Source organism: Hylobates moloch, unplaced genomic scaffold, assembly GCF_009828535.3.
Source record: "Hylobates moloch isolate HMO894 unplaced genomic scaffold, HMol_V3 SCAFFOLD_23, whole genome shotgun sequence".
Classification (NCBI taxonomy): Eukaryota; Metazoa; Chordata; class Mammalia; order Primates; family Hylobatidae; genus Hylobates; species Hylobates moloch.
The window spans coordinates 24,227,453-24,253,346 of NW_026652298.1; the positions used below are offsets into that span (position 1 = coordinate 24,227,453).

The 25,894-nt window shown below is 45.3% G+C and overlaps 1 protein-coding gene across 2 annotated transcripts in view; it reads right to left on the reverse strand.

The window, feature by feature from the left end:
- The window catches only part of TMC5 (transmembrane channel like 5), a 67,814-nt gene that overhangs the window by 24,311 nt on the left and 17,609 nt on the right, over window positions 1-25,894 (reverse strand). For both annotated transcript variants that reach the window (XM_032145049.2, XM_032145053.2), the window contains 10 exons: window positions 23,049-23,148; window positions 19,523-19,610; window positions 18,867-19,115; window positions 16,656-16,807; window positions 13,304-13,448; window positions 9,848-10,003; window positions 8,478-8,629; window positions 5,543-5,621; window positions 3,568-3,665; window positions 1,607-1,702 (listed from right to left, as the gene is read on the reverse strand). In XM_032145049.2, the coding sequence (XP_032000940.1) occupies window positions 1,607-1,702; window positions 3,568-3,665; window positions 5,543-5,621; window positions 8,478-8,629; window positions 9,848-10,003; window positions 13,304-13,448; window positions 16,656-16,807; window positions 18,867-19,115; window positions 19,523-19,610; window positions 23,049-23,148 (1,315 nt within the window). The remainder of the gene's footprint in view (window positions 1-1,606; window positions 1,703-3,567; window positions 3,666-5,542; window positions 5,622-8,477; window positions 8,630-9,847; window positions 10,004-13,303; window positions 13,449-16,655; window positions 16,808-18,866; window positions 19,116-19,522; window positions 19,611-23,048; window positions 23,149-25,894) is intronic.

The following is a 25,894-nucleotide window of genomic DNA, read 5'->3' on the forward strand; positions in this document are numbered from 1 at the left end:
ACTTGAGGCCAGGAGCTCAAAACCAGTCTGGCCAACATAGTGAAACCCTGTCTCTACTAATAGAAAAATTAGCCAGGTGTGGTGGCGCATGCCTGTAGTCCCAGCTACTTGGGAGGCTGAGGCATGAGAACTGCTTGAACTCGGGAGGTGGAGGTTGCACCTCACCGCACTTCAGCCTCAGCAACAGAGCAAGACTCTGTCTCAAAAAAATAAAATAAAATAAAAAATAAATAAATAAATAAGGAAACACAGCCACTGGCTCATGGTTTGCAGTGTCTAGTTGAGTTTGTAAAAATATTTGCTGCAACCAGTTGGCTATTCTCAATGCATGCAGTGTTTCTAAAACAGACATCACAAATCCCAAAAACTGTAGAGAACCCACCAAATGGTGTATCAAATATAAGAAACACACAGCCCTCTCTGTGTGTTTCTTTATTCTCCCATTGCTGTGGAGACAAGGATGCGAAGTAAAGTTTGCATCCAAACAACCTAAGGGCAATGTAAAATGGCAAATCAATGCTAACAGACAACAGTTAAAGGTAGAGATTGTGACAAACTGGAGATGCTCAGTTTGCCACAGATCTTTGTGGAGAGAAGCCAGAAGTTTAAGTGTTATGTGAAATCTCCTGAAGTTTAAATATGGGTGGTTGTGTTAGACCATCAGGCTGCTATAACTATAATGCCATAAACTGGGTGGCTTATGAACAGCAGAGGCTGGGCATGGTGGCTCATGCTTATAATCCCAACACTTTGGGAGGCCAAGGTGGGTGGATCACCTGAGGTCAGGAGTTCAAGACCAGCCTGGCCAACATGGTGAAACCCCATCTCTACTAAAAATATAAAAATTGGCTGGGCATGGTGGCACATGCCTGTAGTCTCAGCTACTTGGGAGACCGAGGCAGGAAAATCACTTGAACCTGGGAGGCGGAGGTTGCAGTGAGCCGAAATCACACCACTGCACTCTAGCCTGGGTGAAAGAGCGAGACTCCATCTAAAAAACAAAAATAAATAAGTAAAACAGCAGAAATTTATTTCTTATGGTTCTGGAGGTTGGGAAGTCCAAGATCAAGGTGCCGGTAGATTTGGTGTCTGGTGAGGCTCTGCTTAGTGATTCCCAGATGTTGCCTTCTGTCCATGTCCCCACATGGTGGAAGGGGCAAGGGGTTTCTCAGGCCTTGTTTATAAGGGCACTAATCCTATTCCTAAGGGCCATGTCAAAGATCCAATCACCTCCCAAAGGCCCCACCTCCATCACATTGGAAGTAAGGTTTCAACATATGAATTTGAAGGGAGACTCAAACATTGAGACCATAGCAGTGGTCAATTCATATTTTTAGGGACAAACGAAACACACCTGCAAAGCTGGACATGACCTGTGGGCCTCCAGGTTGCGATCTCTGCTCTATGCTGATTCTTGTCTGAAGTCCTTAAGCTCTCATAAAGGAAAATGATAGTCTAAATGCTAAATTCATGGTTCTCAGACTGGCTGGATGGGGTACCACCCCTGCAGCTTTAAAAACAACAGATTCTGGGACTTTGCCACCAAAACACCAACTCCACAGTCACGCGGGAACCACTGGGCATTTTGCTGAGTCACAAAACTTACCACACCAGAGTTTGTGCATAGATCAGTTCTAGAACGTTCCTGGCAATGTCAAACTCCTGAAGGCCAAGACTTGTGATCAGGTGCATCCCAATGATTCTGTGAAAACATACTGAGTTTAGTACCCACCACCATAAGTCTCACTTTCAGAAGATCCCCCACAGACTAGGACAATCAACAAAAGAGACCCTCCCCAGCTTGAAATAAAGTCATAAGTTCCCTTGAAAATTTTTCAAAAGTTCTAAATCTATAAGCATGTTTTTGAAGAAGTAATTGAAGGGATTGAGGGAAAACTAATTTAACACGATGCAGTCTAGTGGGGGTACTGCTAAAGTGATTTAAAAAATTCTAGAGAACATTTGTTACCCTGAACATTTAAATTATCCCACTATTATGTTATACCCCTCTTTGCTAATTAAACCTTTTTTTTTTTTCATGAACTCAGCACCTCTCAACTCAAATAAACATTTTTAAATTTTTGGTTGCTGCTACCAAATTATGTTTCCCTGTGTTCTAAATCCACAACAAGGAAACCAAGTTTCCATTTACTCTGGGGAAACTTGATTTCATATTAATTTATTCATAAAGAGGAGTTGCCAATTAAAAAAAAAGATCTGCCAAAAAAAAAACCTTTTCACTTTTTTTTTTTTTTTTTTTTTGAGATGGAGTCTTGCTCTGTCACCCAGGGTGGAGTGCAATGGCGTGATCTCGGCTCACTGCAACCTCCACCTCCCGGGTTCAAGCGATTCTCCTGCCTCAGCCTCCCAAGTAGTTGGGATTATAGGCACGCACCATCACGCTTGGCTAATTTTTGTATTTTTAGTACAGACGGGGTTTCACCACATTGGCCAGGCTGCTCTTGAACTCTTGACCTCAGGCGATTCACCCGCCTTGGCCTCCCAAAGTGTTGGGATTACAGGTATGAGTCACTGCGCCCGGCCAAACCTTTTCACCTTTATGTCCAGGCCCTCGACAGAGGCTAGAATAAAAGCACATTTTGGCAAAAATGAATGAGGAAATTTGGCATCGAATCTATCCACTGAGAAAATAATCAACATCAGACCATCTTATCTGATGGTCAGACCATCTTATTACATTAGAGCAGCTTGCAGAAATACATAAATGTCTATAAGGAATGAGAGGCTCATCACAGTATTAAAAAAATGAATTACTAAATTTAAAAAACCAGACATGGGACAATGACAGTGCCTCGATTCTGTATATATTGTATCTAATATAAAATTAATACATTAATTCGATTAAAACAATGAGATAAATCTACATGTACTGACATGGAAAGATGTCAAGGCAGTGACAGATTAATAAAAGCAAATTCTACAATATGTTGCAGTGTGACTTCATTTTTGCTTTTGAAAATTATATAGCATTATATAGTAAAGACACATACAGAGCGATATGTGCATAGAAAAATCTGGAGAAATATATATTAGAATATTGAAATTATCTACAGTGGATTTCTTTTTTTCTTTTCTTTCTTTGCCTTTTTCTTCTTCTTCTTTTTTTTTTTTTTTTTTTATATATATATACATATATAGAGAGAGAGAGAGACAGAGTCTTCCTATTTTGCCCAGGCTAGTCTCAAACTCCTGGCCTCAAGTGATCCTCCTGCCTCGGTCTCCCAAAGTGCTGGGATTACAGGCGTGAGCCACTGCCCTTGGCTGGACAAGATTTCAAATGGCTCAGTTTCTGTCTTTTATTTCTAGACTTTGTTTTCAAAAGGTTGTAAAAGGTCAACTGAACCAAGTGAACTATGACAACAGAACTGTCAGGTTAAGGTGAAATTTTAGCTAATTTAGAAGTGAACAGTATCCCCAAGGACAACAGGCAGACTTGGAACAATGCATGCTTTGAGTATGTCAGGGACCTGTACATCCCACTAAGCCAGGAATCAGGTTCTGATTACAGCATCAGGCACTAATTACTTAAGAATAACAAATATTTACCTCCTCAGAAACTCCCCCAGGAAGGAATCGACTAAAGAGAACACAAAATCCATCAGAAGGAGCCGGTAGATGTCCTGGCCAATGAGGGTTTCCCAACACTGGAAGGCAAACAAGAGTCAGGATGTGGGAAGGGGCTGTGGCTCAGCTCAATTCTCCTCTGTTCCTGGCTGTATGTACCCATTAGGACATAGCTAATGGTTGGGTTTGACCAAGTCCTTGTGTACTCAAAAAAGTAGACCCACTCTGAAAAAATGCAGCTGAGTTTGTTTTCAAGGGTGTTGTTCTCTTTTGGGTTTCCTTCTTCCCCCCCATTAAAGTTTGCCTTCCACACATACCCAAACTTTCCCTGCTCAAGATCTCTCCCCATAAAACTTTTCATCTCTGCCCTATCCCCTCTGGATCCCATTTCTCAGCCAGGGGTAATCAGTTTCTTCAAGAGAGCAGGAAGTGCCAATGGCTAAGAATGCCTTCACTCTTTTTGCTTATTGACCTTACAAAAAATCAATTAATGTCTGCTTGATTAAGAAAGTGGCCTAGAGGTTTAGTAGGCTAGTGTAAACTGGAAGCTCAAATTAGTCAGTTTATGAAACTAGTGGCTAGGAACGTCTGCAAGAAGTCAGTGCTATCAGCTGATAGACTAGGAGCTTCCAGATTTGGCTGAAGGAGGAGAGGAAACTTTTGGGTGCACAGCCCAAGGATGGATGGATGATGGATGTGTAAATGGATGGATGATGGATGAATGGATAGATGAATAGATGGCTGGAAGAATACATGACTTGATAGGTGGATGCATGCATGAATGAATACATGGATGAATAAATGGATGGTTAGATAAATGGATGGATTAATACATGAATGGATAAATATATGTATGGATTAATGGATTGATGGATCCATACATGGATGGATAAATGGATAAGTGGATAGATGTATGAATGGATGGATAGATGGATACATGGATCGACAGATGAATACATGGATGGATGAATAGATGTATGGGTGGATAAATGAATGATGGAGGGATGGATGGATGCATGAATGGAAGAATAATATGGTATCTGCTCTAACCATACTAACTTGGAGGGCTGATTTTAAATCTCTTCGACAATTAGGGAGAAAAGTTGAGGGTGCCATGTTCATGTGAGATGGTTTGAGTCTAGACACAGCAGAGCTATTTTAGGGCCCAGGAATAATGGGTGACAGAAAAATAGGGAGAGGCTCCTGATTCCCTGACTCTACTTCCAATCCTAGGGCATCCTGGGTATCTGAGGGCTCATGACGACCATCAGCTAAGGATTACTGTGTGAGGTGAAGGCACATTCTCATGGGGGATGCAGTAGCAGGGGCAGAGGCATCCCCATGAGAAGGCCAGGGAGGCTGGCTTGTTCCTAAATCCACATGGGACACCACCCTCAGGCACCCATTCTCTGAGGTTAGTGAAGACTAGAAACTGTAGTTAAGTGAAGGAAGGCCAGGAACAGTCAGCATTAGGACGTAATTGTTACTGCCAGCATTTATGAGTTTACAGATTGATAAAGCCCAGGGTATCTAGGTTACAGGAAAAATAGAACATCAAGGATCAAAAATGATTTTGTCTAACCTCAAGGCTGTTAGGACAGACTAGCACTAAAATTACTAGCATCCATTGCATATGCTGGGCACTGAACTTATACTACACATGATATTGTTTAATCCCAGTTTTACAGATGAGAAAACTGAGGCTCAAAGAGATTAAGTGACTCAGCAGATGACACAGCACAGCTGGCCTTCGAATCAGGTCCTCCTGACTCTAGAACCTGAGCTTTTTTGTTGAGACCCATTTTGCCTTATGTTGCTTTCCAGATTGGTTTTCATTCTCTTCCCACAAGGGATTAATACCAAATACAGACTGTGATGGCTCTTGAGAAACCCACGTCCTCCCTGTTGGTCAAATGCTAAGAAACCAGACTTAAGGCAGAGAAGCATAGAATCTCACCTCTTCACCAGACAGGGCCACGGTGTTGAGCCAATAGTAACAAAGAATGCCAATGATTGATATTTTCAAAAAGATGTTTCTAAACAGAAGAGACAACATTTATGATTACCTTCAATGGCAGTCTTTCATGCTATCTGCCAATAGTTCCTTTGGGGCACATGGTAAGATAGAAATTGCTGGCCCCTGTGCTTGGAGCGGGGGGCACATGGCTAGTTCCGGTGAATGAATTGTGAGCAGAAGCAATGTGTGTCACTTCTAAGCTGGAGCACTTAATGCCCCTGTGAGACCCTCCAGAACTCCCCATCTTCCCTTTGGAACGGCGATCAACAATATTCAAGATGGCTGCTGCTCTCTCAGCCTGGATCCCTCAGTGACTAACATAAGAAAGGCCTTCCTGCTAATCCACACTGTGTATGTAACATGAGCAAGAAATAAACCTTTGTGTTCCAAGCCACTGAGATCTGGGGTGTTGTTTGTTACTGCAGTATAACCTAATTTATTCTGACTGATACATTCTCTTTTGCTGCATCTCCAAATGATCTGATTTCACTTTCCATTATAATGATAGTAAATGTACACAGTGTTTATTGGGTGCTGACCCAGCATACACTACCAACCTCTTTATTGAATCATCCCCCTCAGTCTTTACAATTCCATCATCTAGTAGATGGTATTTTATGCCCATCACACTCATTATGCAAGGTTATGGGGTGCAGTGAGACCTAATATTTCCCCTTCTATACGTACTTTAAAAAGTGGCACCATGGATCGGTGGCTGGGATGTGGGGAATAATGAGGGCATAGGAATATGGTCAGAGTTTTCTTTCTTTCTTTCTCTTTCTCTCTCTCTCTCTCTTTCTTTCTGTCTTTCGACAGGGTCTCACTCTGTTACCCAAACTGGAGTGCAGTGGTGTGGTCATGGCTCACTGCAGCCTTGACCTCCCGGGCTCAAGTACTTTTCCCACCTCAGCCACCTGAGTAGCTGGGACTACAGGTGCAATCCACCATGCCTGACTAATTTTTAAATATTTGTAGAGATGGAGTCTCACCATGTTGCCAAAGCTGGTCTTGAATTCCTGGGCTCAAGAAATCCTCCCACCTTGGCCACCCAAAGTACTAGGATTACAGGCATGAGCCACTGCACCTGGCTGGAATTTTCATAATATGAATTGGATATAATTGACTGACTGGCCAATTTGCTCATTCATTCACCAGTCATTCTTGGACACCTATGATATCCCAGACATTGTGAACAAGGCAAAGATTTCCCCATAAACTGTGGGAGAGGAAGATAATAAATAAATACAAATATGTCAGGAAGTGGTAAGAAAATTATACTGCAGAGATCATGCCACCGCACTCCAGCCTGGGCGACAGAGTGAGACTCCATCTCAAAAAAAAAAAAAGAAAGAAAACTATACTGCAGAGGAGAAAAGGTGGTAGGGAGCTGTTATTTTTAATGGGGTGTGCAAGGAAGAGTGCAACACGAGGGTGATGTTTGAAGAACGCAAAATGCAGTCAGGAAGCAAGCCATGTGGTCATGTGTGGGAAGAACATTCCAGGCCCATGCAAAGGTCCAGAGGTGGGAATATGGTTTGGCATATTTGTGAACGCTTAGGAGGTCTGTGATGGGGACAGGCAGTGAGCAGGAAGGACAGTGGGAGAAAATGAGGCTGGAGCGCTGGCCGGGAGCCAGATCTCACAGACCATGGTAAGGCAAGGGCTCTGGAACTGATCAGCAAAGAAACTCAGTCTGCATTGTACAGAACTACACTTTTTTTTTTTTTTTCTGTGATGGAGTCTCCCTCTGTCACCCAGGCTGGAGTGCAGTGGCAGGATCTCGGTTCACTGCAACCTCTGCCTCTCAGGTTCAAGAAATTCTCCCGCCTCAGCCTCTCAAGTAGCTGGGATTACAGATGTGCGTCATCACACCCAGCTAATTTTTGTATTTTTAGTAAAGACGGGGTTTCACCATGTTGGCCAGGCTGGTTTCAAACTCCTGACCTCAAGTGATCCACCTGCCTTGGTCTCGCAAAGTGCTGGGATTACAGGCATGAGCCACTGTGCCCAGCCTACAGACCTGTACTTATAAACCCCACCATAACCAGGAACGAGTCAGGGAAGAAACTAGAAGGACAAAATTTGGGTAGTTCCAGGCTTTGTGTATCAAAACTCCAGGATCACTTCTAGCACATATGGTGCCTTTGTGGGAATCACAAAAAGGCACCCCGGGGTGCCAGTGAGTCGCCCAAAGCACTCCTCCCACCTTTGTTTGGGTGGTGGAATTACAAAAATGTGCCCTTCCTCCCACCTGAGGCAGTGGGTACCAGGACTCACAGCCTGACCAAGGGGAACACTGGATTATTTCAGTCCCCTCCTCAGCCCAGGAGCCTTTGTGCATGCATTGTCCGCCCATCTGTACATCCCATACTTGAGAACTATGCCAATCCCCCGCTGGTAGCAATTAGGAAAGCAATCAAGCCATGACTTTGAGCAAAAGCCCACACCACACAAACACACTTCACTCTTTTGTTGTTGTTTAAGACAGGGTCTTGCTCTGTCGCACAGGCTGGAGTGCAGTGGTGCAATCACAGGTAACCTCAAACTCCTGGGATCAAGCGATCCTCTCACCTCAGCCTCCTGAGTAGCTGGCACTAACAGGTGTATGCCACTGCATCCAGCTTTTTGTAGAGCCAGCATCTGGCTATGTTGCCCAGGCTGTTCTCGAATTCCCGGTTTCATGTGATCCTCCCTCCTCAACCTCCCAAAGTGCTGGGATTACTGGCATGAGCCACCATGCCCAGCCACACCTTACTTTCGAAATTCCTCCTTGCTGGAGAACAAAACTTTGATACTAAAGCATAATCCTTTCTAGCTACCATCCCACTTTTCTCCTGGAAATAGAGGCTGGTGTTGGGCGCGACAGATCACCTACCGGATCAGGAGAACGTAGACTTCATGCCGCGGCATCTCGTACCTCTCCACGAGCCTGAACGTGGAGTAGATGCATGGCACGGCCAGATTAATACAGGACACAACGAAAGGCAGTAACAGCACCGCCCCAGGGTTACTGTGTGTCTTCAGGAACTGCAGGGGATGGGGGAGAGAACGGAGGGCTGACTTGTACACTGTACCCCTTTCTGCTTCACTCAAAAGTCTCTCATGATAGAAAACCCGAGATGTAGTTCCTCTGGGGTTAACTATCTATTTATTTATTTTAATTCTTTTGAGCTGTAGTCTCGCTCTGTTGCCCAGGCTGGAGTGCAGTGGCATGATCTCGGCTCACTGCAACCTCTGCCTCCCAGGTTCAAGTGATTCTCCTGCCTCAGCCTCCCGAGCAGCTGGGATTACAGGGGTGCACCATCATACCCAGCTAGTTGTATTTTTAGTAGAGATGGGGTTTCACCATGTTGGCCAGGCTGCTCTCAAACTCCTGATCTCAAGTGATCGGCCAGCCTCGGCCTCCCAAAGTGCTGGGATTACAGGTGTGAGCCACTGTGCCCGGCCCCGTGCTGCACTTTCGTGTGAGGCTGAGAGAGGCACTGGGCCTCCAGGAGGAGGCAGCCCTCTGGCATTTGGCTGGGAGTGGAGCCGGGGCTGCACCTCTGCCAGGCATCCTTCCGTGCCCTTGGAGTTATCTGATATGTCACATTCCCACATCCTCCTTGCATGGCCTCACCCTACCTCCATCTACCTCTGGATGGTTCAAAAGCACCACTTGCATTTTTGGTGATATCTTTGGAGCCAGGGTAACCTGGGCTCCAATACGGCTCCCTCCCCACAATAAGCTGCAAGGTCTAGGGCCAGATCCTTAGCTTCTCTGAGCCCCTCTTCTCCGTCTGTACAATGGAGAAATGATCACATAACCCATAGAGATGTTGCAAGAATTAACTGAGATCAAACAAGGCAAGGCCTGGCCCCAGGGCTGTGAAATGACACAGCCGAGCTACCATTCATGTGAAATCGTAGTCACCGATGAATGACCACCACTGTAGCCAGGACTACAGATGCATGGCACCATGCCGGGCTAATGTTTAAAATTTTTGTAGAGATGGAGTCTCCATGTTGCCCAGGCTGGTCTCGAACTCCTGGTTCAGGTGACCCTCCCGCCTCGGCCTCCCAGAGTGTTGGGATTACAGATGTAAACCACTGTGCCTCACCCCTGCATTTTTAACAGTTCTCTGCTGGTGCTGATGCTGCTGGCCATAGATCCTGGGTTGAACCGTGGGCTGCACACCACCCTTCCCCTCCAGCATCTCATCCCTTCACCTGGTTCTCTCTGTCCTGGACCCTAGTGTTGGTTACCTCTAAGTTGTACTCAGCCAGGTAATAAACGGCTGCACAGCAGGCTATGGCCACTCCTGTAGAGACAACCCAGGCCACCGTGTAGGCAGAGAAGCGGGTCAGCTGCTGATTGAACGTCAACTTGGAATTCTCCTGACGGAGCTCGGACAGGGTCTCCTAGAAACATAAGAAAGTCAAGTTTATGGCTGGGCATAGTGGCTCACGCCTGTAATCCCAGCACTTTGGGAGACCAAGGCGGGTGGATCACTTGAGGTCAGGAGTTTGAGACCAGCCTGGACAACATGGTGAAACCCCGCCTCTACTAAATATACAAAAATTAGCTGGGTGTGGTGGTGCATGCCTGTAATCCCAGCTACTCGGGAGGCTGAGGCAGGAGAATTACTTGAACCCGGGAGGTGGAGGTTGTAGTGAGCAGAGATCACACCACTGCACTCCAGCCTGGGCAACAGAGTGAGACTCTGTCTCAAACAATCAATCAATCAATCAATCAATCAATAAAAATGAAAGTCAGGTTTATCCAGAGATCCCTCTCCATGGCTAGCAAAGATCCCCAGGGAATGCTTGCCACACCCAGAACATAAATCCAGCCCAAATCCACAGGTGAGAGAGAGGGGGAACATTCATGATGAACATGGATTATGGGAGACCCATGGAGGACTCTGAAATGGGCCAAGAATCTCCAAACACTGCTTCCATCTTACAGAAACAGTTGGAATTAATAGATCGGGACCATGTTCTTGAGAAAAGCACACTGAGGTCACAAAATTCTTTCCTGAAGAATAAGGTTGAGTATCTACACTGAGAAAGAAGCTCACATCTGCAACCCTCTTGTCGAAGCCCCTTTATTTGGCTGGGTTTGGTGGCTCACACCCGAATTCCCAGCATGTTGGGAGGCCGAGGTGGGAGGATCACTTGAGCCTAGGCATTCAAGACAAGCCTGGGCAACATAGTAAGACTCTCTCCCTACAAAAAATTTAAAAATTAATTGGGCATGGTGGTGTGCACCCATAGTCCCAGCTACTCAGGAGGCGGAGGTGTGAGGCTAACTGGAGCCCAGGAGGTCGACACTGCAGTGAGTTATGATTGCACCACTGCACTCCAGCTTGGGTGACAGAGCAAGACCTTGTGTCGAAAATAATAATAAAAAAAAATTAAAGCCCCTTTATTTATAAACTCAGCTTGCTCTTTTTTTTTTTTTTTTTTTGGAGACGGAGTTTCGCTCTTGTTGCCCGGGCTGGAGTGCAGTGGTGCGATCTTGGCTCACAGCAACCTCTGCCTCCTGGGTTCAAGCGATTCTCCAGCCTCAGCCTCCTGAGTAGCTGGGATTACAGGTGCCTGCCACCACGCCCGGCTACTTTTTGTCCTTTTTTTAGTAGAGATGGGGTTTCATCATGTTGGCCAAGCTGGTCTTGAACTCCTGACCTCGCGATATGCCTGCCTCGTCCTCCCAAAGTGCTGGGATTAGAGGCATGAGCCACCATGCCCAGCTGCGTTTTCTTTTTAATAAGTTTGTGTCTATAGACTAGGGTTTCTCAACCTCTGCACTATTGACATGGTGGGCTGCATAATTCTCCGTTGCAGGTGCTGTTCTGCGCATTGTAGGATGTTTAGCAGCATCACTGGCCTCTACCCACTAGATACCAAGAACACCCTCTTCCCAATTGTAACAATTAAAAAAGTCTCTAGAGGTTGTCAAATGTCCCCCTGAGGGGCAAGATTTCTCTGGGTTGAAAATCATTGCCCTGGCTGGCTCATGCCTGTAATCCCAGTACTTTGGGAGGCCAAGGCGGGTGGATCACTTGAGGCTAGGAGTTCGAGACCAGCCTGCCCAATATAGTGAAACCTCATCTCCACTTTAAAAAATTCAAAAATTAGCCAGGTGTGGTGGCAGGTGCCTATAATCCCAGCTACTTGGGAGGCTGATGTAGAAGAATCACCTGAACCCTGGAGGCAGAGGTTGCAGTGAGCCAAGATCACACCACTGCACTCCAGCCTGGGTGGCAGAGTAAGATTTCGTTTAAAAAACAAAAAAAAAAACAGCCAGGCGCGGTGGCTCACGCCTGTAATCCCTGCATTTTGGGAGGCCGAGGCGGGCGGATCACGAGGTCAGGAGATTGAGACCGTCTGGTTAATATGGTAAAACCCCCTCTCTATTAAAAATACAAAAAAAAAAATTAGCCCGGCGTGGTGGCGGGCTCCTGTAGTCCCAGCTACTCAGGAGGCTGAGGCAAGAGAATGGCATGAACCTGGGAGGTGGAGTTTACAGTGAGCCAAGATCAAGCCACTGCACTCCAGCCTCGGCGACAGAGCAAGACTCCATCTCAAAAAAAAAAAAAGAAAGGAAGGAAGGAAGAAAGAAAAGAAAAGAAAAGAAAGAAAGAAACAACCGTTGCCCAAGAGTAAATTTTTTTCTTTTTCTTTTTCTTTTTTTTTTTTAACTTATAGAGACAAATTCTCGCTGTGTTGCCCAAGTTAGTCTTGAACTCCTGAGCTAAAGTGATCCTCTTGCTTTGGCCTCCCAAAGTGCTGGGATTACAGGCGTGAGCCACCTAGAGAAAAGCGCCTGGCCTAGAGAAAAGTTTAAACCTGGAACTCTGGGGTGAAGAAACAGGTACATTAGCCAGGTGCAGTGACTCACACCTGTAATCCCAGCACTTTGGGAAGCCAGGATAGCAGGATCACCTGAGCCCAGGAGTTCAGGACCTGGAGAACATAAGCAGACCTTGTCTTTACAAAAAATCAAAATTAAAAAATTAGCCAGGTGTGATGGCTCATGCCTGTAATCCCAGCTACTCGAGGGGCTGAGAAGAGAGGATGACGTGAACCCAGGAGTTCAAGGCTTACAGTGAACTATGATTGAGCCATTGTACTCTAGTCTGGGCAAAGTACATTTAACAGTGATATAAATCGCTGAACTGGCCTCCAATAAGATTGTACTAATTACAAAGCCAACTGTCATGGGAAAATGCCCATTTCTCTACACTATACCCAGTTCTAGGCATTATGAATATTTTAATTTTTTGTGCCAGTCTCATGCGCAATAAAACAATAGTTCATTATTGCTTTAAGAAAAGTTACAGCCAGTCGTGGTGGCTCATGCCTGTAATCCCAGCACTTTGGGAGGCCGAGGCGGGCGGATCACGAGGTCAGGAGATCGAGACCATCCTGGCTAACAAGGTGAAACCCCATCTCTACTAAATATACAAAAATTAGCCCGGTGTGGTGGCGGGCGCCTATAGTCCCAGCTGCTCGGGAGGCTGAGGCAGGAGAATGGCGTGAACCCTGGAGGCGGAGCTTGCAGTGAGCTGAGATTGTGCCACTGCACTCCAGCCTGGGCAACAGAGTGAGACTCCGTCTCAAAAAAAAAAAAAAAAGAAAAAAAAGAAAAGTTACAGGCATACTGGAGGAGGGAAGGAGACCAGCTGACGGCAAATGAGTAAAGTGAGCTCGCCTTACCCTTATCTCAGTGCTAAGATTCTTCTGTTTTAGCTTCACAGCTTTTTCATGAGTGACAGTGAAGTCCCAGCAAAAGATCAGCTTGTTGATCCCTCCAGAGTAAATGTGGGGATTAATGAAGTTGTTCCGGAAATACTTGGCCATGCTGGAGAAGGCAGAAAGCAAAACACCTGAAGGTTATTATGGCCGTCATTGAGAGTGCGGGGCTTCAACAAAGGGCAGCCCTATTATTAATGGTGAAAGGCAACGTGAAGACTTAGCCCCAAGCTGTTGTCCTGGAGCAGTGTGGTCACAACACAGTGGTTAAAGAAGCACTGGCTTTGGGGCCGCACAGGCCAGGCTTGCAACCCTGGCTCTGCCAACTGAGGGATTTTTGTCTTGTGAATGGTTCTGATTCTAAGCCTCAGTTTCCATATCTGTAGAGAGGGAATAACATAAAACTCACTTCACAGAATTTTTTTTTTTTTTTTTTTTTTAGACAGGGTTTCACTCTTGTCTCCCAGGCTGGAGTGCAGTTGTGTGATCTCTACTCACTGCAACCTCCACCTCCAAGGTTCAAGCGATTCTCCTGCCTCAGTCTCCCAAGTAACTGGGATTACAGGTGCCCATCACCACGCCCGGCTAATTTTTGTATTTTTAGTAGAAGCAGGGTTTCACCATGTTGGCCAGGCTGGTCTTGAACTCCTGACCTCAAGTAATCCACCCAGTTCCCTGTTGCTGCTATAGCAAATGACCACCACTTAGCGGCTAAAAACAACACAAATTTGTTCTTTTACCCTTCTAGAGATCAGAGGTCAGAAAATGTTTTTTCTTGTTTTTGTGTTTTTTGTTTGTTTAGGGACGAGGTCTTGCTGTGTGGCCCAGGCTGGACAGCAGTGGTGTAGTCATAGCTCACTGCAGCCTCCACTTCCTGCGCTCAAGCCATCCTCACACCACAGCCTCCAAAGTAGCTGGAACTACAGGCGCATGCCACCACACCCAGCTAATCAGAAAACGAGTCACACAGGGCTAAAATGAAGGTGTTGGTAGGGCTATGTTCCTTCTGGAAACTCTAGGGAAGAATCCATTTCCTTGTCTTTTCCACCTTCTAGAGGGTATCCTGTTTCCTTGGCTTGTGGCCATCTCCTCCATCTTCAAAGCCAGCAGGGTAGCATCTTCCCATCTCCCTGCTACTCTCTGACCTCCTGCCTCCCTAAGACCCTTGTGATTCCATTGGGCCCACCGGGATAATCCAGGATAATCTCCCCATTTAAAAATCCTCAATCACATCTGCAAAGTCCCTTTTGTTATGTGAAGTTTACATATTCACCAGTTGTGGGGATTAGGACGTAGACTTCTCTGGGGGGTGGGGGGAGATTATTCTGTCTTCCAGAGAGTCCATGCAGTGCTTACAGCAGCACACACTTGATGAAGGCACTGTTATGGTCATGGGATGTCTCAGGCCCAGGAAGCCCTCAGCACACATACAAAACTGCTGCATAAGACGGATGGACGCTGCTGTTCTGAAATTTGCCACCACTCAGTAACAGCAACTTTAGAATCATTTCTGGCCTGGTGTGATGGCTCACACCTATAATCCCAGAACTTTGGGAGGCTCAGCAGGGGGGATTACCTGAGGTCAGGAGTTCAAGACCAGCCTGGCCAACATGGTGAAACCCTGTCTCTACTAAAAATAGAAAAATTAGCTGGGCATGGTGGCACGAGCCTGTAATCCCGCTACTCAGGAGGCTGAGACAGGAGAATCACTTGAACCCAAGAGGTGGAGGTTGCAATGAGCCGAGATCACATCACTGCACTCCAGCCTGGGTATAGAGCAAGGCTCTGTCTCAAAATAATAATAATACTAATAGTAATACTAATACTACTACTACTACTAATAATAAAATCATTTCCTACTTTGACAGAACAAAACAAAATCTCACTTTAGTTTGAATTAGCATGCTGGCAGTCAGGTTGCTATGGGCTGGACTGTGTACTTCCCAAAATTCGTATGTCGAAGTCCTAACCCCACAGTACCTTAGAATATGATTGTATTTGGAGGTAGGGTCTTTAAAGTGGTAATTACAGGCCAGGCATGGTGGCTCACGCCTGTAATCCCAGTACTTTGGGAGGCCAAGGCGGGTGGATCACTTGAGGTCAGGAGTTTGAGACCAGTGGCCAACATGGTGAAACCCTGTTTCTAATAAAATTACAAAAATTAGTCGGGCGCGGTGGTGCATACCTGTAGTCCCAGTTACTAGGGAGGCTGAGGCAGGAGAATCCCTTGAAGCTGGGGGACAGAGGTTGCAGTGAGCTGAGATCACACCACTGCACTCCAGCCTGGGCAACAGAGTGAGACTCCATCTCAAAATTAATTAATTAAAGTGGTAATTACATTTAAAAAAAAGGGGTCATTAAATTGGGTCCTAATTCAGTAGAAATGGCATCTTTATAAAAAAGGGAGATTAAGACACAGAGGGATAACCATGTGAAGACACAGGCAGGAGACAGTGGCCATCTACGAGCCAAGGGGAGAGGCCTCAGAGGAAACCAACCCTGCTGACACCTTGATCTTGGACTTCAGGCCTCCAGAACCGTGAGAAAATAAATTTCTGTTGTTTAAACCAACGGTCTGTTGTACTTTGCTAGGCAGCCCTAGCAAACTAATATAGAGATTGCATGCTGTTTTTCTTTCTCTCTCTCTCTTTTTTTTTTTTTTTTGGAAACAGGATCTCCAGTTACTCAGGCTGGAGTGTAGTGGACTGATTTCAGCTCACTACAGCCTCGACCTAATGGGCTCAGGTGATTCTCCTACCTCAGCCTCCCGAATAGCTAGGACTACAGGCGTGAGCCACCAAGCCAGGCTAATTTTTTGTATTTTTAGTAGAGATGGGGTTTTGGAATGTTGCCCAGGCCAGTCTCGAACTCCTGGACTCAAGTGATCAGCCTGCATCAGACTCCCAGAGTGCTAAGACTACAGGCGTGAGCACCACGCCCAGCCTTTCATATGTGTATTTGCCATTTGAACCTCCTCTCTGATAGTTATCGATCATGTTCTTCTCTTCAGATCATTGCTGGGGTAACTGCACCCTTATTATCAGGCTGACCAATTTCTTTAAAAGCCTGAGGAAGGAGAATCACTTGAACCTAGGAGGCGGAGGTTGCAGTGAGCCCAGATTGCGCCACTGTACTCCAGTATGGGTGACAGAGTGAGACTCCATCTAAGAAAGAAAGGAAGGAAAGAAGAAAAAGAAAAAAAACAGAAAAGAAAGAACTGCAGAGAAACTGTTACCTGGGTAATTTTTGAATTTCTTGGATTTTTGCCGAAATCTAACATGACCCTCAGAATCAGGAAATGCAGATGCTTCCATACCTGAACAGCAAACTGAAGAAGCAGGTGGTCAAGCATGCTCCAATTGTGAAGATGTAGGCCAGCTGCATGTTGTAGGATGCCCCGCTGCTCCCGTGCTGGATGGTGGAATTGGTGTAAAAGCCATAGTACATCACTGTGTCCCTAAAATAACCCTGAAAGGTACAATAAACCCTAGGTCAGGTGGATCTCCTGAAAAAAAAGGTAAACGACTATGGTCAGGAGAGCTGACCTCTCCTGAATACAAGAAGCTTGGGCCAGTCAGTTTAGACATTTTGTTTTCCAGGAAAGGGGCACTCAGAATTTGGACACTGTGTCATTGGGCTCTCAGACTTGAAAAGAAATCCAACTTAACTTTACAATGGAGACACTGAGCTGTTACCACCTGGCCCAGTGACCAAGTGAAACATCAGCAAGAACACGACAGCCAGGCCCATCGTGTCACCAGTATTATGTGCCTCTGTCACCAGTATTATGGCTAAACATGCTTAATAGGAAACAAATCAAGCCTTTAGGCCTACATTTCAGTGCACAGGAAATAAGAAGCCAGAGAAACACATTCTAGAAACCACTAGGAAATCATCAGACAATTCCAGAAGGTAGGACGTTGGAATCTACATAGCAGTAGGCCTAATTTCTGCAATAAGCCAATGTCAAGAAAAAAGGGGCTGGGCCGGGGAGATTTTTTATTTATTTATTTATTTTTCTGAGATGGAGTCTCACTCTGTCACTCAGGCTGGAGTGCAATGGCAAGATCTCAGCTCACTGCAACCTCCCGGGTTCAAGCAATTCTCCCTGCCTCAGCTTGCCTACTAGTGGGGATTACAGGCTTCCGCCACCACATCTGGCTAATTTTTGTATTTTAAGTAGAGATGGGGTTTTGCCATGTTGGCCAGGCTGGTCTCCAACTTCTGGCCTCAAGTGATCCACCCGCCTTGGCCTCTCAGAGTGCTGGAATTACAGGAGTGAGCCACTGTACCCAGCTGATTATTTTAGATTAATAGAGATTTAAGGGGCGGGGCAGGGGAACACAGACTGTATAATCTGATTGTTGACTGAATCCTAGTCTGAATAAGCAAGTTATGAAAGACATTTTGGGGTCCAGGGAGGAAGGAAGGAAAGAAGGAAGGGAAAGAGAAAGAAAGAAAGAGAGAAAGAAAGAAAGAATGAAAGAAAGAAAGAAAGAAAGAAAGAAGAAAGAAAAGAAAAGAAAAGGAAAGAAAAGAAAGAAAAGTAAAGGAAAGGAAAAGAAAGGCTTGTAGTACAATCCTATCCTCTTTTTATTTTTAAAAGCATAATAATCTATGTGTCTGTCATCTTTTTTTTTTTTATCAAGTATGTATCTATCAACGTTTGTACAGGAAGAAAAAAACAGCCTACAAAGATATATCTCAAAATGGGGAGTTGGACAAAGAAAAAAATATAAAATGAACTTTCTCTTAGTTTTCTTCTATAGTAGGAATTTTTCAAAAGGAACATTGTACTTTGTAGAAATAAAAATAAAAAAGAAAGAAAACATAGATCTATAAACACCAACACAAGAAAATGCCCACCACATATTGCTAAGTAAAAAAAAATCAAGTTGTAGCTAATATACAATGAATAATTCATCTTTTGTAAGAAAAGAAAAGAATGCCTCTCTACATGCACAGAAGTGTCCATATGTTTGCCAAAAAAGTGTGTGGATAACAACAAACTGCTCAAGATGGTTGCCTCTGGAGACAGAAATTCCACTATGATGTGTGTATGTTACTTTGCAGGAAAACACTTTATTGATTCATTGATTGATGATTGAGACAAGGCCTCGCTCTGTTGCCCAGGCTGGAGTGCAGTGGGGGAATCTTGCTTCACTGCAATCTCCGCCTCCTGGGCTCAAGCAATCCTCTCACCTTAGCCTCCCGAGTAGCCAGAATTACAGGTGTGCGCCACCATGCCCTGCTAATTTTTGTATTTTTGTAGACACGGGGTTTTGCCATGTTGCCCAGGCTGGTCTCCAGCTCCTGAGCTCAAGTGATTCACCTGCTTTGGCCTCCCAACTTGCTGGGATTACAGGCATGAGTCACCACACTCAGCCAGAAAACATTTCAAACATCCACTTTCCCCATCAGTTGACCCCCAGGCAAAATGAGAGGTGTGAGTGGGTGACCAGCAAGGCATGTCCCTGGGTTTCCGAGGTGATTGGTGCACTTAGGGTAGGGGAAGTGAAGGACTTACCGCCCCAGTGAAAAACTCCAGCCCAGTGAACTGGAGGGTGTTCTTTTCGGCCACGGTAAACTGAGGGATTATGATGAAGCTGAAGTTCAGGATGAATGAGAAGATATTGAACTTCAAAAGCCATCTCAGAAAGTTGAAATAGGAGAGGACGCTGGTTCCAAACTTGCCTCCAATGATCTTCAGCGTCTTCTGCCACAGGCTGATGGAATTGAGAATTTCCGACAGGCTGTTCTTAGATCTCCGATAAGCCTGGAATCAGGATTCAAAGCAGGTGCGGCTTGCTGTTGACTCAACAAATATCGACTGAGCAGGTGCCATAATAACAGAAACAGCTACCATGTCTGGAGTATTGTTAAGTGTGGGCACCATGCTAGGCATGTTTACGAATGTTATGTCAACTCTAAGGTGGGGCTATTATGACCTTCCCAGGTTTGCTGTTGAAGGTGCCACTCCCAATGGCCAAGTTGTCCAATGAACTCAGCAACCTCTTAGTTCTTCCCCATGCCCACCTCGTTTTCCCACACCTGTACTAACCGTTGGCTCTGGGCAATGAAATCACTCTGATTTTTGGTTGTCTTCCCGTTGAGTCCCCTTTCATCCTCACTCTCCTCCCTCCCTGTTTTCACCCTCTTGCTGTGCCTGTTTTACTGACTTACCCGGGAAATGGAGTTCAGACACTGAATACAGCAATTGAGCTGAAGGATACGATGGGTCTGTTTGCTTTTTTCTTTGTCAACTATTTTCCTGTAGGGAACAGCAAGAGAAAATGACAGATACAAATGTTGTAACTCATTCATTCAAAAAATAGTTACATGGTGGCTCATGCCTGTAATCCCAACACTTTGGAAGCTGAGGCAAGAGGATCACTGAGGCCAGGAGTTCAAGACCAGCCTGAGCAAAATAGTGGGAGCTTGTCTCTATTAAGAAAAAAATTAACAAAAAATAGCTGGGTGTGGTGGAAGTGCCTGCCTGTATAGTCCCAGGTACTCCAGAGGCTGTGGTGAGAGGATTACTTGGGCCCAAAAGTTTGAGACTGCAGTGAGCTATGATCACAACATTGCAGTCCAGCCTGGGCAACTGAACGAGACCTCATTTCTTTCTTTCTCTTTTTCTTTCTTTTTTTTTTTTTTTGAGATGGAGTCTCACTCTGTCACCTAGGCTGGAATGCAGTGGCCTGATCGTGGCTCACTGCAGCCTCTCCCCCCAGGTTCAAGCGATTCTCTGCTTCAGCCTCCCAAGTAGCTGGGATTACAGGTGTGTATCACCACGCCCCACTAACTTTTGTATTTTTAGTAGAGATGGGATTTCACCATGTTTGCCAGGCTGGTCTCGAACTCCTGGCCTCAAGTGATCCACCCGCCTTGGCCTCCCAAAGTGCTGGGATTACAGGCATGAGCTACTGCGCCTGGCCAAGACCTCATTTCTTAAAAAAAAAAAAAAAAAAGAAAGAAATAGTTATTGAACTTCTATGATGTGTTGGACATCATCCCAGGTGTTAAGACGACAATTTCCCTGGTTTATAGAGCTGACATCCTAGTTGTAAGCGAAAGACAGTAAGCAATAAATATAATAATAAAGTAGGTAAACGATGTAGTATATTAGAAGGTGATTTGTACTATAGGAAAAGAAGAAAAAACAGAGTGGGGTAAAAAGATGGGAAGTAATGGGGCGGGGACAGTATTACAATTTGAAATAGGGTAAAATCTGAGCATCACCCTATTTGAAGGAGAAGAGGGATTCATATAAAAATGTCCCGTGCGTAGGGAACAGCCAGCACAAAGCCCCAAGGTAGGCAGCACAGCAAAGGGGGCCAGGGTGGCTGGAATGGAATCAACAAAGGGAAGGGAGGAGGATATGAATAACATGCATGGAGCAAGTATCCCTATATGTCAGTGGTTCTGATATGGCTTGGCTCTGTGTCCCCACCCAAATCTCACCTTGAATTGTAATAATCCTCATGTGTTATGGGAGGGACCAGGTGGGAGGTAATTCAACCATGGGGGCGGGTTTTTCCCATGCTGTTCTCATGATAGTGAATAAGTCTCATGAGATCTGATGCTTTTTTTGTGTGTGGTTTTTTTTTTTTTTTTTTTTCTTTTTGAGATGGAGTATCATTCTGTTACCCGTGCTGGAGTGCAGTGGTACAATTTCAGCTCACTGCAACCTCTGCCTCCCAGGTTCAAGCGATTCTCCTGCCTCAGCCTCCCGAGTAGCTGGGATTACAGGCACCTGCCACCACGCCCAGCTAATTTTTGTATTTTTAGTAGAGATAGGGTTTCACCATGTTGGCCAGGCTGGTCTTGAACTCCTGACCTCAGGTGATTTGCCTGCCTTGGCCTCCCAAAGTGCTGGGATTACAGGCATGAGCCACTGCACCCAGCCAATCTGATGGTTTTACAAAGGGCAGTTCCCGTGCACATGCCGTCTTGCCTACCATGAACTCACCACATCTGCTTTGTTCTGGTTCTTTCCTGGCTTTCTTTGGTCCACCTCGAAGGCCCATCCCAATGTCATGGTCAATTGTCTTTCAAGGCCCAGCTCAAATGCCCCCTCTGCCCGTTTTTCCTCAGCAAAGTTAAGGAGGGCAGACCTTTCTGGTCCTCCCATTGCAATCTCTTTCTATTTTGACTTGGCCTGATTTGCTTTCTGCCATTTGTAATTTACTTGTTGACAAATCTATTCCACCCTGCCAGGATTTGAAATTTATTTTTGAAACCTCAGAAAAATCCTACATCCATGAATCACTTACTAGTAATTGTTGTTGCATCCACTCTACTACTTTCTGCCAACTATCTCAAATTGAAAAAAAGAAAAAAAAAGATTAAGTAACAATTAGTGTAAACTCTGAAGCCTAAAACAGCCCTTACCCTTGGGTTTTGAATTCCTGAGCTTATAAAACTCCTAAGGTCTTTATTTTTTTTTTCTTTTTTCTTTTAGTTTATTTTTTTTCCGATACAGAGTCTTGCTCTGTAACCCAGGCTGGAGTGCAGTGGTGTGATCTTGGCTCACTGAAACCTCTGCCTCCCAGGTTCAAGCGATTCTCCTGTCTCAGCCTCCCCAGTAGGTGGGATTACAGGTGCATGCCACCATACCCGGCTAAGTTTTGTATTTTTAGTAGAGACAGGGTTTCAACATGTTGGCCAGGCTGGTCTTGAACTCTTGACTTCGTGATCTGCCTGCCTAAGCCTCCCAAAGTGCTGGGATTACAGGCGTGAGCCACCATGCTTGGCTGGTCTTTATTTTTTAAGTAAAGTTTTTATTTAGCGTAGTTTGAGATTTACAATAAACTTGCAAAGACAGTAAAGAAAACTTCCATATACCACTCACTAGTTTTCCCATTAATATTTTACATTTCCATGGTAGGTTTTTCAAAACTAAGATACCAGTACTGGTACGTGACTATTACCTAAACTCCAGACTATTCAGATTTTACCAGTTTTTCCACCGATGTCCATTTTCTATTCCAGGATCTCGTCCAGGATACCACATTGCATTTACCTGTCATGTCTCTCCTTTTTAATTTTCATTTTTTGTAAAGATGGAGTCTCACTATGATGCCCATGCTGGTCTTGAACTCCTGAGCTCAACTAATCCCACCACCTTGGCCTCCCAAAATGCTGGGATTACAGGCATGAGCCTCCACACCCAGCCTGTCATATCTCTTTAGAACTTTCTACTCTATGATAGTTTCTCAGACTTTCCTTGTTTTTGATGACTTCGACAGTTTCAAGGGGTACTGGTCAAGTATTTTGTAGAATATCCTTCAGTTGGGATTTGCCTAATGTTTTTTGCTGTTTAGACTGAGGTTGTGGGTTTTAGGAGAGAGTAGCACAGAGGAGACGTGTTTCCCCCATCACATGACTTATCTTTGGGGATGTTAACCTTGAGTCTTGGCCAAGGCAGTATTAGGCAGACTCTCCACTGGAAAGTTATGCCCCTCTCTTCCTTCCACGCCCTAATCTTTGGAAGCAGCTCACCAAGCAGAGCCCACACTCTAGCCTAGGAGCGGGAATTAAGCTGTAGCCCCTGGAGAAAGGAGTACCTACAGAGGGCATTTGAAATTTTTCTGTCAGGAAGATTTGTCTCTTCTATTGTGCTTATTTGTCTTTTTGAGATGGGGCAAAAGTAGAAGATTGAGGTTTGCATGAAATCTGGGAAAGAAGAAAAGCCTTTGGTCCATACCTAAGGTTCCTTTTCTCTTCCATGGTCTTTGGCTGGTTCCTGATGGCTTTAATTCTGTCTCTGGATGTCATGGGTATAAGAGATGCAATTAACTTCTGTCCTATGAAAGAAATTAATGGAGTTTAATTTTTTCTTTAACAGAATCGTAACACTAAAATGTGGTGCTGAAGTCAGAGCATGTAACACAAGGAAAGAAGTATATGGACTTGGGGATCTCAAAGATCACAAAGGAAAACAACAAAAAAAACACATATATGTGTCAAAGCTCAAAGCGAGAGCAAATGAATAATGGCTGCACTCTATTCCAATTCAGTGTTTTTCTCTTTCCTGTAACAAAAAACATTTAGCAAAGTCAAAAAGATCCTGCATGTTTGGTCACCCTACCTCTTCTCTCTATTTTTTTTTTTTTTTTTGAGACAGGGTCTTGCTGTGTCACCCAGGCTAGAGTGCAGTGGCACAGTTACAGCCCACTGCAACATTGATCTCCTGGTCTTAAGCGATCCTCCCACCTCAGCCTCCCAAAGTGTTGTGATTACCAAAACGCACCACCATGTCTGGCTAATTTTTTAATTTTTTTGTAAAGCCGAGGTCTCACTACATTGCCCAGGCTGGTCTTGAACTCCTGGGCTCAAGCAATCCTCCCACCTCAGCCTCCAGAGTAGCTGGGACTACAGGCACACACCACGACAACCAGCTAATTTTTTAAAATTATTATTTGTAGAGATGGGGTCTTGCTATGTTGCCCAAGCTGGTCTCAAACTTCTGACCTCAAGAGATTTCCCACCTTAGCTTCCCAAACTGGGATTACAGGTGTGAGCCACCATGCCTGGCTCTCTTGCTTTAATATCCCACATCACTTCCTTTTGCCTCTGACCCCAGATTCAAGAGACTTCTCACATTCCTTGACTATTGCTGAATGCTCTTCCACCTCCCTAGAAGTACGCCCTCCTTTTTTCCTGCTAACTCATATTCGCATTTGCAGTCAATGTGGCAGATGCTGTTGGTTGTCTACCCCAAATTCATTTCCTCCTTGTTAATGGAATCCCAATTGTGTTTAGGAATCTACCTGCCTCCCTCACATGGCCCTGAGCTTCCTGGAGATGGAGCCTATCTCCAGGCCCAAAAAGCAAGTCTTAGTCTCAGTGAACCAATCCTCACGGTCCTGTCCCCTTGACTGGTTTAAGCACAGGCAGGTGACACAGCATTAGCCAATGTCTTCTGAGAGGTGGTATGCTGAGAAATTTCTTGGAAAAGATTTCTTCCTTCTCAAAAAAAAAAAAAAAAGGCAAAAAACAAGAAAAAGACAGATGTCTCTTCCTCTGATTATTGTTGTGTCTGCATGTGATGTGAGAAGTGCTGTTGCTATCCTGTGGCAAAGAAGCCAGCAGGCGGGGCAGCGATACTGTGCTGAGAGGGTGGCTGAGGGACAGAGGGAGCAAGCTGGCTCCTTGGTCACAGCACAGGGTTGGAACGGCCCGCCGGGAATACCATGTTCATCGTAATGACATAGTTGAGGTGTAAGGGGAATTCCCAAAAGAAGACCACCAAATCTCTCTGCTGAAGATGAGGAATTTGTGCCTCTCCTGGGCAGGAAGGGTGAGTAGATTGAGAGGAAGAAAGATGGAAGAGGAAAATATACAGAGATCCAGGGAGCCAGCAGGGTGAGAGGTGATGCCCCAATCTTCTTCAGTAAACGGGCTAGACCTACCAAATGCTTTGTGTGAGTAAAGGGATATTTTTCTTCTCCCTGAAATCATTGAGAGCTGCTAGACTTTATGCCTGGAATACTGTGGGGGGTGAAACAGAAACAGCATCTCTTGGCCGGGCACGGTGGCTCACTCCTGTAATCCCAGCACTTTGGGAGGCCGAGCCAGGCAGATCACCTGAGGTTGGGAGTTCAAGACCAGCCTGGCCAATATGGTGAAACCCTGTCTCTACTAAAAATACAAAAAAATTAGCCAGGCATGGTGGCAGGTGCCTATAATCCCAGCTACTTAGGAGGCTGAGGCAGGAGAATTGCTTGAACCCAGGAGGCAGAAGCTGCAGTGAGCTAAAATCACGCCATTGCACTTCAGCCTGGGCAACAAGAGTGAAACTCTGTCTCAAATAAATACATTAAATTAAATTAAATTAAATTAAATTAAATTAAATAAAAAACAGCATCTCTGTTGGCCTCAGGAGCAGAGAGGCTGGAAGGTCTCAGCTAAGATCTGGTTTCCTGATGATCTTGCCAACAAGAGGCATCCAATCTGTTGCCTGACCAGGGTGAGGAGGAATTAGCCCAAAGTGAGACAGTGTGGCGGTTAAGGATGCAGGCTTGAGGCTGGATGTGGTGGCTTACACCCGTAATCCATCCCAGCACTTTGGGAAGCCAAGGTGGGCAGATCATCTGAGGCCAGGAGTTCGAGACAAGGTTGGCCAACATGGTAAAACCCCATCCCTACTAAAAATACAAAAATTAGTCAGGTGTGGTGACATGCACCTGTAATCCCAGCTACTCAGCAGGCTGAGGCATGAGAATCACTTAAACCTGGAAAGCAGAGCTTGCAGTGAGCCAAGATCGTGCCTCTACACTCCAGCTTGGGCGACAGCAAGACTTTGTCTCAAAAAAAAAAAAAAAAAAGGCCGGGTGTGGTGGCTCACGCCTGTAATCCCAGCACTCTGGGAGGGCGAGGGGGGCGGATCACGAGGTCACAAGATCAAGACCATCCTGGCTAACACAGTGAAACCCCGTCTCTACTAAAAATACAAAAAATTAGCCGGGCATGGTGGCGGGCACCTGTAGTCCCAGCTACTCAGGAGGCTGAGGCAGGAGAATGGCGTGAACCCCGGGGGACAGAGCCTGC